This window comes from Helianthus annuus, chromosome 10 (genome assembly GCF_002127325.2).
Source record: "Helianthus annuus cultivar XRQ/B chromosome 10, HanXRQr2.0-SUNRISE, whole genome shotgun sequence".
Taxonomy (NCBI): Eukaryota; Viridiplantae; Streptophyta; class Magnoliopsida; order Asterales; family Asteraceae; genus Helianthus; species Helianthus annuus.
The window spans coordinates 38,842,898-38,856,656 of record NC_035442.2 but is presented as its reverse complement, the minus strand read 5'-3'; the positions used below and the strand labels follow the sequence as shown (position 1 = coordinate 38,856,656).

The window sequence follows — 13,759 nt, the reverse complement described above, 5'->3', positions numbered from 1 at the left end:
TAAAGAAATACCAAACAAATATGTTATGAAGAGCTGGACAAAATATGGGGTTTCGAATGAATTAAACGCCACGTTTGATGTAAAGGTGGATGATAAGGATGAGCAATACAAGGCTAAACAGATTGCTCGCCAAATCATCTACACAAGGGAGTATTTGGTTAGTAATTTGATTTCCGACCTTGATCAACTTGTTTTAGTCAGTGATCAAATGAAGCAGATTAAAGAAAAAGTTTATCAGAATCGTATAACCAAGCAACTTGATCCAAAGTTTGACCGGTTTTCAAAGTTGATTGGTTATCAACAACCAGTAACTAATGCACCTCCTACTGTCCGTGTGCCAACTGGTATAAGAAACAAAGGTCGTGGCTCGCATAAAAGGATTAAATCGAAGAAGGAACAAATGATAAGCCGCAAAGGAAAAAGGTCAAGGACATGTAGTGTATGCAACGAAAAAGGTCATGATATTCGGACTTGCGAGATACTGAAAGGCAAACAACAAAAGAAGATGAAGGGAGTCCAGATTGGAAAAAAAATCCCAGGCATAAAGTCAACGAGGTCGAAGACGATGAAGATGAGTTTGAAGATTACAGTGGAAGGAGTGATGATGGCAGTGAAGAAGATGATTGGGAAGTGGTTTCAGATGAGGAAGATTAATTTTTTTAATTGTACATGCGATTTTATACGAGAAATATGCGATTTAATACACATGAGTTTTTATTATATAAACATGCGATTTAGTATGTAAACATGTGATTTCATATGCATCAGTCTATAAGTAGTTTAACATGCGATTTCAATGTGTTTTTCATTTTATGACATGCGATTTTGAGTTATCTTGTATTTTGTTACAAACATGTGTAATTCATTCATACGATTTATATAATAGTTAAACATAAGATGTTTTCAAAACATGTACACAAAACATAAATATAAAGTATTTGTTATTGTCTAACACAACTAAAACCATAAAATGATAAACAGAAATCTAGTTACTTGAAGCAAAAATTTTGTCACGTTCAGCCGAGATGAACTCCATCTTTTCTTTCACTGTGTTTAGAGCATCTTTCAGGAAAGAGAAGGCTAAGTCATTAGCTCGAGACTGTTCCTTTATGTGATCCAATGTTGCGTCTCTGAAGCTTGATGGTGGTTCTTCAAGTAGTCTCTCCCACATCCCTTGATTTTTCTTGAGTTTTGCAAGAATCTTCCCCTGCACATCAAGTATCAAATGAGAAGAGGTGACATCGGTGCTTATTTCTGTCAACGTGCGAGTTGACAATAGTTCCTTTATTGCAATGTTCTTTATTTGTTCTGAATCTTCAGATGACATTTTTGTGTGTGTTTTGTGTGTGTTCGGTGTCTTAATATGGAAGGTTGTTATCCATGGGTATTTTATACTCCCTCTGTCCCATTAAAAGTGTCATATTTTGAATTTTCAAAGTCTTTATTTATAAACTTTGACCTTAAATAATTTTGTTTGTGTTAGATGATACTTGATGAAAGTTATATGATTTGAGTGTGTTTTACAAGTGTTTTTATCGGGTTAATTTTCATCAAGTTTTATATAACACAAAAATTTATAATTAAAGTCAAAGTTTATAAATAAAGACTTTGAAAATTCAAAATAGGACACTTTTAGTGGGACGGAGGTAGTATTAAAATAGTAAATTTATTATGTAGGTAGGGTGGTAAGTTCAGTAGTATTTATGTTAAAATTGATCATTACAAATCGCATTACAGTCACATCGGTATTAAATTCATTTTTTATATAAAATAGTAAATTTATATTTATTTTAATTATCAATTCATAATTTATGATTTGTGCATTTTCAATCAATGTGGACAAAGTTACATGAAATCATCAGTAGCATTTTTTTTTAAATCACATGTGATTCGAAAACGAATTCGCACACTTTAAGAAACCACAAACAAGATCATTTTTTAAAATCGCATGTGTCTAAAACAAGAATTCGCACGCTATAACAAACCTCAAACAATATCACCTTTTTTTAAAATCGTAGGTGTCTAAAACAAGAATTCGCACACTATAACAAACCTCAATCAATATCACCTTTTTTTTTAAAATCGCATGTTTCTAAAACAAGAATTTGCACACTATAATAAAACACACCCTTTCTTTTTGTTTTTCAATTGTTTTCGCATGTTCAATATGTATTTCGCATATTATAATGTTCATCCTGCATCATCTTCTTCGATAGACGGTCGATCGATGTTGTTATAGTTCAGAACTTCCAAAATAAGCAGATATGAAATCGCAGAAGGGAGAAGGAGGTTTGTTAATAAGAATCTTACGTTGTTGTATTTGATTTAGGGTTCGATTTTTTATTCATGGTTGGATTTTTGTATACGATTCTTGAATATAAGATTCCAATCTCCGTCAGTTACAGAGATTAAGATATCGTAATGACGATTTTAACCTTTTTTATAAGATTTGATTACATTAATATGATTAATTTAATGATTTAAATTAGTTTGATGGATTGAAGATCCTACGGTTGAGAATATCGCGTACGTAATGTAGGATAAGTGGTATTGTACATTAACCGGCCTATCTCTCTCTCCTCTCTCTCTCTCTCTCTCTCTCTCTCTCTCTATATATATATATATATATATATATATATATATATATATATATATATATATATATATATATATATATATAGGGTGGGGTTCTAAAGTGAACACTAGTGTATTTGTGAACCAAGTGAACAAATCTTGGCAATGGATTTACATCATCAAATCGTAAAATACACTAGTGTACATTCATCATCAAAATCCTGGCCATTGATTTACACTTGTGTATTGATAATCAAGGACTAGGATTAGTTCACTAGTGTTCAAAATTGAGAGAGTTTTTCACAAACGAGAAAACCAAAAAACAAAACAAAAATGCCTAAAAACGTACCAATTTTTTGAATTTTTAATAAAAAAATCGCTATATTTAATATATAAAAAAAAGAGTAAATTACTTTTTGAGTCCCTGTGTTTTAGTGGTTTTAACCACTTGAGTCCAAAATCAAAAAGTTTAACGCACTGAGTCCCTAACCATTTATTTTATAACATTTTGAGTCCAATTTTGTTCATTTTATAACGATTTGAGTCCAAAAAATTGGACTCAAAAGGTTAAAATTTGGACTCAAAATGACTCAAATGGTTAATGAAAATGCTTATAGGGACTCAGGTCGTTAAACTTTTTGCTTTTGGACTCAACTAGTTAAAACCACTAAAACACAGGGACTCAAAAAGTAATTTACCCTAAAAAAAAATTTAACAAAAAAAAAGTTGTACTACACATGTGCACTAATATGAAAAAAGCCTAAACCACCTAACCCACCCTCTAAAACCCTAAATCTACCCTCCCACCAAAAGCTTAAACCCCCCACCCCTTAAAAACCTAAACCCCCACCCGCACCGCTCAAAAACCTAAACCCTCCCCCCCCCTCCCAAAAAAGCACCTTAAACCCTCTCCCCCCACACCCAAAAATTTTTAGTTTTCTCATTTATATATAGTTTATTCATATATAAATATATATATATATATATATACAGTTGGATTTATTTCAGAACTCTAAATAATTGCAGTACTTTCAAAACTATTACTAAACAATATTTATATTTATATATTTAGGGTACTTTTATCATTTATTATAGGTAATTTTATGATTACATATATGTTAAGAGCAATTTTATTATGTTTTAAATGTAATTTTATAATGTAATTAGTTATTAGATATATATATATATATAAATATATATATATATATAATTTGGTTATTACATTATGTCTAATAACTAATTACATTATAGAATCACATATATATGATAAAATTACTCTTTAACATGTATGAAATCATAAAAATACATATAATAAATGATAAAATTTCCATAATATAAAAATATATCAATAAAATGATTGTTTGTTAGAAGTCTGAAAGTTATGCAATTATTTAAAGTTCAAAAATAATCCTAACCCTATATATATAAGATTTTTTTATATTATAAAAGTTAATAATCACTCTCTCTCATCTCACCCTCCCTCCCCCTATCTTCCCCTTCATCTCTCTTCTCACTTATAATAAAAAATTCATTCAACCTACACACATTCATACACTCACAACCCAACCACCACCATCACACGCAACCCGTCAGCATGGTAGCGGCGGCGGCGACTAGTTGAACCATTGTTGGTAGCAGCGGCTAGGGTTACAAGGGGATATTGACATCAGTTTCTAGATCTAAGGTTTCGAACAAGAAGGTAGAGAGATGGTGGTGATTCCGATGTTAGTAGTAGCGGCGGCTAGGTGAACCGTTGTTGTTGTGGTGGTATGTATGTGATGTGGTGATAGGCAGAAGGTAGAGATATGGCGGTGATTCCGGTGGTTTTTGGGGCTGAGGTGGTGATTCCTGGTGGCGGTGGTGGTGTCTGCCGGCTACGGCACTTGTAGAAGAGGATGGTGAAACAGATCTGTGACAAATTTGATGTTTGGGGTTAGAGATCCGGTTCACAAATCTAATGGTGAAAAGGTTGATACTTATGTGGTTTGGTGGCTCCATTGATTTGGAATGGCAGATGGTGGTGGTGGTTGTCGACAGGTGATGGTAGTTGGTGGTGGTGAGTGTGGGTGTTTCTGTTTGAGAGAGAGAGAGAGAGAGAGTATAAAATAAAGAAGATAGATATTTATTTATGTTTATGTTTATGTAAAATAAACAAGTTTAATGTTTATTTATATGAAAGACTCAAATGACCATACTGATATTTTTTAAATTACCAAAATACCCACAAAACTAACAAACATTTTAAATGGAGTTAAAGGCGGGGAGCAAAATGGTGATAAGTTAGAAAGATTAGGGAGGAAACTGACATTTTTTAAATCATTGGGGCAAAATTGTTAAAACGAACAAACCACAAAGAGCAAAACAGAAGTTAAGTATTTGCTAAAATAATTGAATTTAAAGAAACTGGATTAGATTTGTAACAAAAAGTTTTAATAGAACTGAAAGGTTTTAGCATTACTAGAGTAAATAATCCTATTAAACATGTAATTATCTATCCTTTATTAACCAAAAAGGTAATCCATTAAATATGTAATTATCTATCCTTTATTAAACAAAAAGGGTTTTTTACTATTTGGATTTATTTACAAATCTTGATCCTTCAACTTTTTTACACATCATACCTCTGAAAACATAGAAGATAAACCTTTCCATTTTTATTTAGCTTATTACTTGAACCTTAAATTTTCCCCAATATATATATATCAATATATATATATATATATATATATATATATTATTTTTACGTTGTTTAGACTCAGTTATTCTTTTTTACAACAATGTTTTAAATTCCAGTCTAAATTTTGTAAGTTAACACACTACGCACGTGTGTGATTCAACGTTTTTACAATTGTTTTTTGCGGTTTAATAATATTGTCGCATTGTGCGGGAGTCGACTTAGTTATCCTTGTTTATGCTTTATGTTTTGGTCTAATTTTTACGAGTTAACATGCGCTTTTTTACAACATTGGTTTATGTTCCGGTATAAGTTTTGCGAGTGACACGCTATGTGTGTGTGGTATAACGTTTTTTTTGTTATTTAACAATCCCGTCGCAACACTTGGGTCATAAGTTGATTATTCTTTTTTATGTTTTACATTTTGATCTTTTTTTTGCTATTTAACACGCCGCAATCCACGTGCGATATTCAACGTTGTTATATCTGCTTTCTGTTCGGTTTAACTGTATCACCACAAAGCACGGAGTCGTAAATAGTAGTTTATATTCAATGTACAGTTTAGTGTAAGTTTGAAAAATGATTTCGAGTTTATAAAATAAAAACTTTTGCATGCAAGTATTTTAAATTCTATATAATAAAGTAAAATGACTTGACCTACCTTCAAAAAATTCCTTGAAGTTTTCAATTAAATAACAAATATTGACGTCCATATATTTGTTTATAATTATAATCCTACCCTACACATATATGACTTGTGCGATTATTTAATTTCACTAGTACACGAATATGTTTTGGGCTTGGGTCCGCCGGACCAGACAGGCAGACACAAACAAAAATCATAAATAAAAAGATGATTGTCTTGTTTAATTTCATTAGGCCCACAAACATGTTTTGGGCTTCGGTTCGCCAGAGTACCAGTCTGCAAGGTCATACAGGCAGACACAAACAAAAATCATATAAAGAGATGACTGACTTTTAAGATTCTTTGTGTTGGAACTTAAAAATCAGATAACGTGAAAAAGATTTAATTAAAAAAAAATAAGAAAAGGGTGATGGGCATCCACTAGATGAAGTCGTGGCTTCACACAGACAACAAGGGGACACCGCCGCAACCACCATGGGTTCACCATATAGGTTCACTTCCTGGTTCACAACCCAACCCGTGATTCAACCCTCACATCTTCCTTCTCTTCTCTCTCTTCATAAATGTTAAGTGGGTTCAACTAGATGGGTTCCACCTCCCTTTAAGGTTAATTTGGGTTGGAGCGAGTTCAAAGGAGGCGGGATCATCCTATTGGTTGTGTTCATGGGTTCAAGTGGCTTCCAAGATGGGTGTCCCCTCCACCTAACAAGGATAATCTGTTTGATTCAATCGTCGATTCTCAACTCAAACGGATTCACTTGAGTTGATACCAAGCATCTCAACCTTTCTTGCGGCAATTAGACGCTAGCAAAGTTTAGGTTTTCAATGATGTTTAGAAGGAAACCACGCTTAGCAGTTATGTAGTTAATATCGCTGATATATCACCGATATATCGGCTATTGGCCTTGGTGAGATAGCGATGCAAAATATCGGTACCAATTTTATCGGTAATATTGAACGATATATCACCAATTTTCCCGATATCGATACCATTCATGTTTCTTCTTAACTAGTTTCTACTTGCTAGAATTGTTAAATATCGGTCCTTAACCAATTTCTGATTTTTTTACTGCATTAACTACTTGGCTTAGCAGTGAACAAATCCATTATGATTCGAATTCAAATATCGCGTCTGATATGTGTGAAACTAAGGCAAACTACAACCATATGATTCAAAAATAAATATTTAAAAAAAGAAAAATCCTCTATAATCATTTTTTTCAATCTCATGGTCATGGTCATGTAGTACATGAAGTTGGTTCAAGATCTCTTCTACCAGTGAGTGCTACAAACTTATCCCTAAAAATCAAAATCGGACATTTATCAACTAATCTTGACCCATCATAAGCTTCTTTAAGAAATACAGTACTTTTCGCCCCCTTATTCGTAATGTAAAACATACCATGGTGCTTAATTAAGCAAAGCAACAAGCGGGCCGGTAATCTCAGTTCCGAATGAAACGCATCGAGTTGACCAGAAGTCAACCGTTTCTCCATAGTCAAACTAAGAAGCTCATGAAGCACTGCAACCGCCCTCTTTCTAGCTTTCGGATCCGACACTTCAAATCTTCTCGCATTCAAATAAGGCGACGGAAAATCCATTTTCTGCCATTTCTCAAGTTCATGAAGATAACTCATGTTCGGTCTAAACCCAACTGGGAATTTCAACCGAAACGCAAACGGGCCTGGAAAGTTTCCATCTTTTGAAATACGGGCCCGTTTTGCGGGCCCAGAAGTGTCCAACATTCTTGAATTCATATATGTTTCCTCGCGGGCTGTTACCGCAAGTGAAGAATCCCAATTTTCCAGTTCAAGATGGGGTCTCCCGCGTACATCTTTCACCGAAAAAAATCCGGGAAACTTCGGGATTAACAATTTCTCGAAATTGTCAGGCAAACCCAATTCCGGCTGAATGAAATCGATGGTTTCAAGTGGCAGCCGGCAATCAACCGACAACATCAACAGTTTCCTTAGATTTTTAACCAAAATCGGTTCCATTAGTTCATTGGCTAGAGCTTCTTCATCGGCAATCCTTTTAGCTTTTGTGGTAAGTGTGACCGCAGGTGGCGTTTTATGACCACCGCTCACATGGAAAATCGATGGGTATTTTTCGATAACGGATATAAAATTCCATTTTTGGATGATGCCAACTTCTTTTTCAAGGTCTCTGAGGAGTAAAGATTGACTCTTTTGTGATTGGATGATTGATTTCAGCTTCAGGATCGCGGTGGGTTTCTTTTGGAGGTCCATTGCTTTGTCGAGTTCGTGTACTCTGTGGTAGATTTTCTTTTTAGGTCGTGTTCCTCCACTGGTTTTGTGCATGATTTGAAACAACATAAAGGTTGATTTCCCGAACGAGTTGTTGTCACAAAGTCCATTATGTACGGGAGATGTTAAGCGTCGTAGTAGAAGCGATGGTTGTGATAAAATTCTCATAATTGGTTAAGAAGCTCTTTGGAGCAAAACGTCGAACAGTTGGTGTGCACAATACAAACAGAAGAATTGTGTTTTTTGTCACCCAAAGGAATTAGAACAAGTAGTCAAAGTTCAATTCTCAGGATCAGCTTCTGTTGACAAATGACGACAGAAATCCAGTAATAAAACTACATGAATGGTTGATCCACCTAGCAAAGAGTAAATAAACATGGTATCAGAAGTGACAGTTTAGAAACTTAAGAAAGCCAAACTACCAAACACAATTATACATTAAATGATACAAAAAAAAAGTCATGTTTTCCATTAAAGGATGATAATGTGTCAAGTAATTAAAGAACACGTTTTCCATCGAACCGATGGTAAGAAATTTATGATGTTTAGCTAGATCTAGAACTGCTAGCTTGGAGCTATTAGCTGAAGGCTCAAAACCATTAGCTAAAGTGTAAAAAATATGACAGATGTAGTATAGCTTAAAGTGTAGCATAACATAAAAAAAACACATTTACTGGGATTACAAATATTTATTGGTATGCTATACATACGTGTTATTCCGTTATCTTTACTTTATACATTTACTGGGATTACAAATATGTTGTCAAGGCTCACCTAGGCGCACGCCTAAGCCCAGTGTAGCCTTCTCGCTTCGCTTCAAAAGCCCACTTTCAGACCAAGTTGCGACAAAATTCCGGACAAAAATCCCCTGAACAGCTCTAAAACAATTATACCAACCGTAAACACGCCTAAAATCAACCTAGAACAACCTAAACGGCAAGATTTCACCATGAAATTTGAATATCAAGGGTGTAGATTTGATGAATTTCGAGAAAGAAAAAACAAGAGCAACTGCGATTTACACACACACAAAAAAAAAAAAAAAAAAAAAACCTAAGATAATATCATAATTCCCATTCCAAATCTCGTAACTCTTCAGGTGATTCGTGTTTGTCTTTCGAAAGTGCATTATGATCCTGTGTTTTCTTAGCATATGTATTATTCTTCCAAAATGATCTCAAATCTTTATTTTGTGCGTAAGGATGCAGATCCAAACACAAGCATTCCCTCACAAAACAAAGCATAGGTGCTTATCTTCATTATGATGTAATAACACATTTTAGTGCTTATCTTCATTATTGATACATGTGTAAGCCTATACTGAGACTTTATTAGTGCATACTTCAGACAGACCTGGCAAACGGGCCGGTCGGGTCATGGGTCAACACGGGTCAATTATAAAAAAGGGTTGTTTTGGTTCCGGTCGAAACGGGTCCGGGTCAGAACAGGTTTCGGGTGGGTCAGGTTTTTTTATAATGATAATGATAACTAAAGTTAATTATTCATATACTAATGGGGTTGTGTTATTCTCATGTTACTTTGGGTCGGGTCAGTTTTTTTTTTTTTTTTTTTTGATAATTTATCGTCACCTGAAACAGTTGCACCATTTGCTGCAGATGATGCTGAAGCAGATGCATTATTGTCACCTGAAACAGTTACACCATTGGCTGCAGATGGTTCTGAGTCGTGTAGTGACGATGAATTTATAATTCGCAATTCATGAATAACTATAGACAGATAAAGAACCAGCAGCCACAGCAGCTTAGGTGCTGTTTGTTTTTGCAGACATAAATTGTCTGCAAGCTGATTTCATCTGTTTTTATGTCTGCAACTGAAGATGTGGTCTGAAGATCTGCAAGCTGAAAATATAAGACTGTTTGTTTTTATAAGTTGATACCGGTCTGAAGCACATCAAAAATGACGAAACATTCACATTCCGCTTCGATCCTGCGGAGGAGAAGAGGGAGGTCGGAGAAAGAGCTGCTCACCAGAGGAGGAGGGAGGTCGCCGGAGAAGGAGGTAGGTCGCCGGAGGAGGGGGGAGGTCGGAGAAGGGGTAGGTCGCCGGAGGAGGTAGGTCGCCGGAGGAGAAGAGGGAGGTCGCCGGAGGAGGAGGTGGGTCGCCGGAGGAGAAGAGGGAGGTCGGAGAAGGAGGAGGAGCAGCGGTGGGAGGGGCTGATGTTTGAGGGAGGAGAAGAGGGAGGTGTGAAGATGTTTTAAGTAAGGGGTCCATAGCTTATTTTTTAAGATGAAAAAAGCTGAGTTCAGATCTGTTTAAAGAAAAAAAACAAACAGTCTTCAAGGGTAACGTCTGTGCGCCTGCAGACATCAGCCCCCTTGAAGATGTTTGAAGAAAAAACAAACACCCCCTTACCTTCCATCTTTCTACCAAACTCATGAATAATCCAGCAACTTAAATTAAATTCCATATATAACATAAACCAAATTCGATACCAACACCATCATCTTCATCATCCAAATCCGACGCCTGAACCCGACTCCCACCACCCGTCCCACCCGACACTTTACTCGCCACGGTCTCAACAACCCGAGCTGAACCCATCTCCATCTGACAAACCCAATCCGCCCCAAATAGCCTCTCGGGCAACTCCTCCTCCTCTTGAGCCTCAACAACAAACCCCATATCAATCGTAACCGCAGTCACACACCTAACGCCAGGTGCAAAATAGCTTTTCCTAACAAACACGCGGAATAGTTTCCAACCGTCGCCTAAAATAAATATAACTAGATTTGGCAATTTCAACCCATTGTGTTATATCGGGTCAAATTTGTAAGCCTAAAATATTAGCTAAAAAAGAAACCGATCAAACTTCCAGTCTAAAACACACTCCACAGTCAAGCGTTTACAACTTCCTATATTGTTATATCCAAGATCTTGAATATTCAAAGCATTAAACACAGTTTTAATCTAATAAAGTTTAAGCTTAATTCATGAAAATGACCGACAAAACAACAAATTCACAATCTTCAGAATGCTCGTTTTGACCCGTTTCGATTTTCTTAATCTGAATTTGACCAGTCAAATACATGATAATCCTAGATTAAATTTAGGGAATTATATGGAGCCCTAATCTAAGAAATGATCGCAAATGAAATGAAATGTTTAAGAATAAGGTTATGATGATACCTTCACCGGAAAAGGATGATTAATCGAAGATGCCGTCGCTGATGAAGTGATGATGTTCAGTCGTTCAGACGGCGGAGGGTGGGGGGTTTGTGGCGGAGGAGATAACAGAGACGGCGGAGACGGTGGGGGGTTTGTAGCGGAGGAGATGGCGGAGATTGGGGTGTCGCTGATGAAGTGATGATGTTCAGTCGTTCAGACGTTCATGACTTCCAGTTCTTACTTCACCCGTGGTTTTCTATTTCAAACTAATGACCCGTATTGACCCGTAATTCTAATTTAATAGACCCAAGTTGACCCATGGATAAGAGCTTCTACTTTTTAAGTGAGCCCCCTTGCCTAATTTATTCGACCCAAAACAACCCATTGTAGTTTTTAAATGGTTAAACTGACCCATATAATAGTTTTTGGGTCAGATTTGCCCCCTCTATCTTCGGACAAAGGACAATATTTCAGCCCACAAGTTACAAATTATGGATTGTATAACGAAAACCACAAAATGCTCAACCTTAATGTAAACTCACCGTTCACAATAAACAACCATAATTAGGCTTGGCTTAAGATCAACCTACAAGATTATGCCAAACCATAGTTGTCAAAAGCGCAAAAGGCGTGCGCCTAGGCGCTCGGGCGCAGCGAGGCGCGCCTATAGCGCCTGGTGGTAGCTTAGGCGCAAAAATGGGCTTTTTTTTTGTAAAAACGGTGCTTAGGCGCAAAAGGTGCGCGCCTAGGCGCTCAGGCGCAGCGAGCCGAAGCTGAATATCCAATTGATGTTGATGGAAGTTCTGATGGCTTTGATGATGGTCTTGATGATTGATGATGAACTATAAGTTTAAATGTTTTAGTAACCATCAACGTTTGTATAAGTCCTAGTAACTTTTGGTATCACTACATGTGTATAAGTCCTAAACTTTTGCTACTAACTATTCGCTACATGATCTTAAATGGCATATATAGTAGTTTTTTAATTTTTTTTATTTTATATGTGGAATCTTACTTATTTTCAAAGCATAACATATTTTTTATATTTCTTTTTCTCTATGTGTGATTTTCTTAAAAAAGCCCACGCTTTTTCTGCGCCTTGCGCCTAGGCTCCAAGCGAGGCCGATGCGCCTCGCCTGCACCTTGCGTCTTTGACAACATAGTGCCAAACAGATTGAGAGGGTAATTTATCTGCTCGTATATCCTATCAAAAATATAATCATCTATAGTTTATTGAAATGCATCTAAAAGAGTCGATCAGTTGGTAACTGGTAAGTAAGGCTTAGGTTTGTTAAATAATAATTATTTTGAATATCATTCCACACGAAAAAGGGCAATTACAAAGCAATGGCAGGTAGTCGGGCAACAAGTTTGTTAAAGACTAGCACAATTTGAGTTTATATGAGCCTAAAACATTTTGGGGAAAGAAGTTAGCAGAATAAGAAAAAAAAACACCTGTTTTTGCATCTAGCAAAAGGGGCGTGACTATAGAAAGGTTCTCACCTTGCGTCTACTTTAAGCACAGTCATTCGCCTAGCCTAAGCACCTGGGCGTGCGCCTTATGTGCTTTTATGGATCAACATACAATAATTTCAGCAAACAATCATTCACCACTCGCCATTATATCTATTTCACTTTTGTCATACCACACACATAGCTATAAAACAAGTATCATGATAAAGATTTACATATACTGCAGATTATTTTTCTTTTTCACACAAACTAAACAGAATCAATTTCCCATTTTTGCACTTGAAAGACCTCATAAAAAAATTATTATTTTCCCCTAAAAAGAAAAGAAATGAACAGAGACAAGATGGATTTTGAGTTAAAAAGTCAAAGTTATTTACTACTAAATCTAAATAGGTTAAGATTTTTGTTAACATCAACTTGTTAATATTCTTCACTAAAGCAAAAACAGAGCACCAAACTTGGAGGTTTACCTATGTCTGTCTAAGGACAACCGCCGGCGGAATGTCGAGATGTCGGAGGCGATGGCTGCCGGTTGAGTAACAATGAAGGGGTCACGTCGTCGTGACTGGCGTAGTGAGGGCTTGAGGCAGGGAAACTGTGATTAATAATTAGGGCCGATTTGTGTATAAAAACATTTGCAACGATTAGAAAAAAATCATGTTCAATATCTTATTTTAAAGGGAAAATGCATTTTTTTCACTCCAAGCTAATAATTTTGACCGTTGTCACTTTCAACTTTCACTTTAGCTTACATCACCCCTAACTTAACACTTGGGTTGTTGTGTCACTTAGTCGTTAACCAGACACTAACTACGTTAGTTTTTTTTCGCTGACGTGGCTAATTTATCCTATGTGGCATGCTGATATAGATCTGGAACATATTTTATAAATAACAAAAAGATAAATATTTATATGTGTATAAATATATTACATACAAAAAATCAATTTATAATTTTCAGTCTCTCTCTCTCTTAACACCACCACCACCCACCCCACACC

At 35.9% G+C, this 13,759-nt stretch overlaps 1 protein-coding gene across 4 annotated transcripts; it reads right to left on the bottom strand.

Annotated features, from left to right (window-relative positions):
- Positions 1-7,062: 7,062 nt before the first annotated feature.
- Positions 7,063-13,388, bottom strand: LOC110884430 (protein WHAT'S THIS FACTOR 1 homolog, chloroplastic). 4 transcript variants are annotated; one of them, XM_022132144.2, is made up of 3 exons: positions 13,231-13,388; positions 8,936-9,029; positions 7,063-8,517 (listed from the first exon to the last, which is right to left on the bottom strand). In XM_022132144.2, exon 3 carries the CDS (start codon positions 8,327-8,329, stop codon positions 7,133-7,135), a length of 1,197 nt encoding a protein of 398 aa, XP_021987836.1. In that variant the 5' UTR covers positions 8,330-8,517; positions 8,936-9,029; positions 13,231-13,388; the 3' UTR covers positions 7,063-7,132. The 4 variants fall into 4 exon arrangements, with proteins under 4 accessions (XP_021987836.1, XP_021987832.1, XP_021987834.1 ...); XM_022132140.2 differs by lacking the exon at positions 8,936-9,029; XM_022132142.2 differs by lacking the exons at positions 8,936-9,029; positions 13,231-13,388 and adding an exon at positions 12,743-13,011.
- Between the last annotated feature and the right edge of the window lie 371 nt (positions 13,389-13,759).

Excerpts from the sequence above, each read along its gene's own strand:
- LOC110884430 (XM_022132144.2), bottom strand. The coding sequence starts at position 8,329 with ATGAGAATTTTATCACAACCATCGCTTCTACTACGACGCTTAACATCT.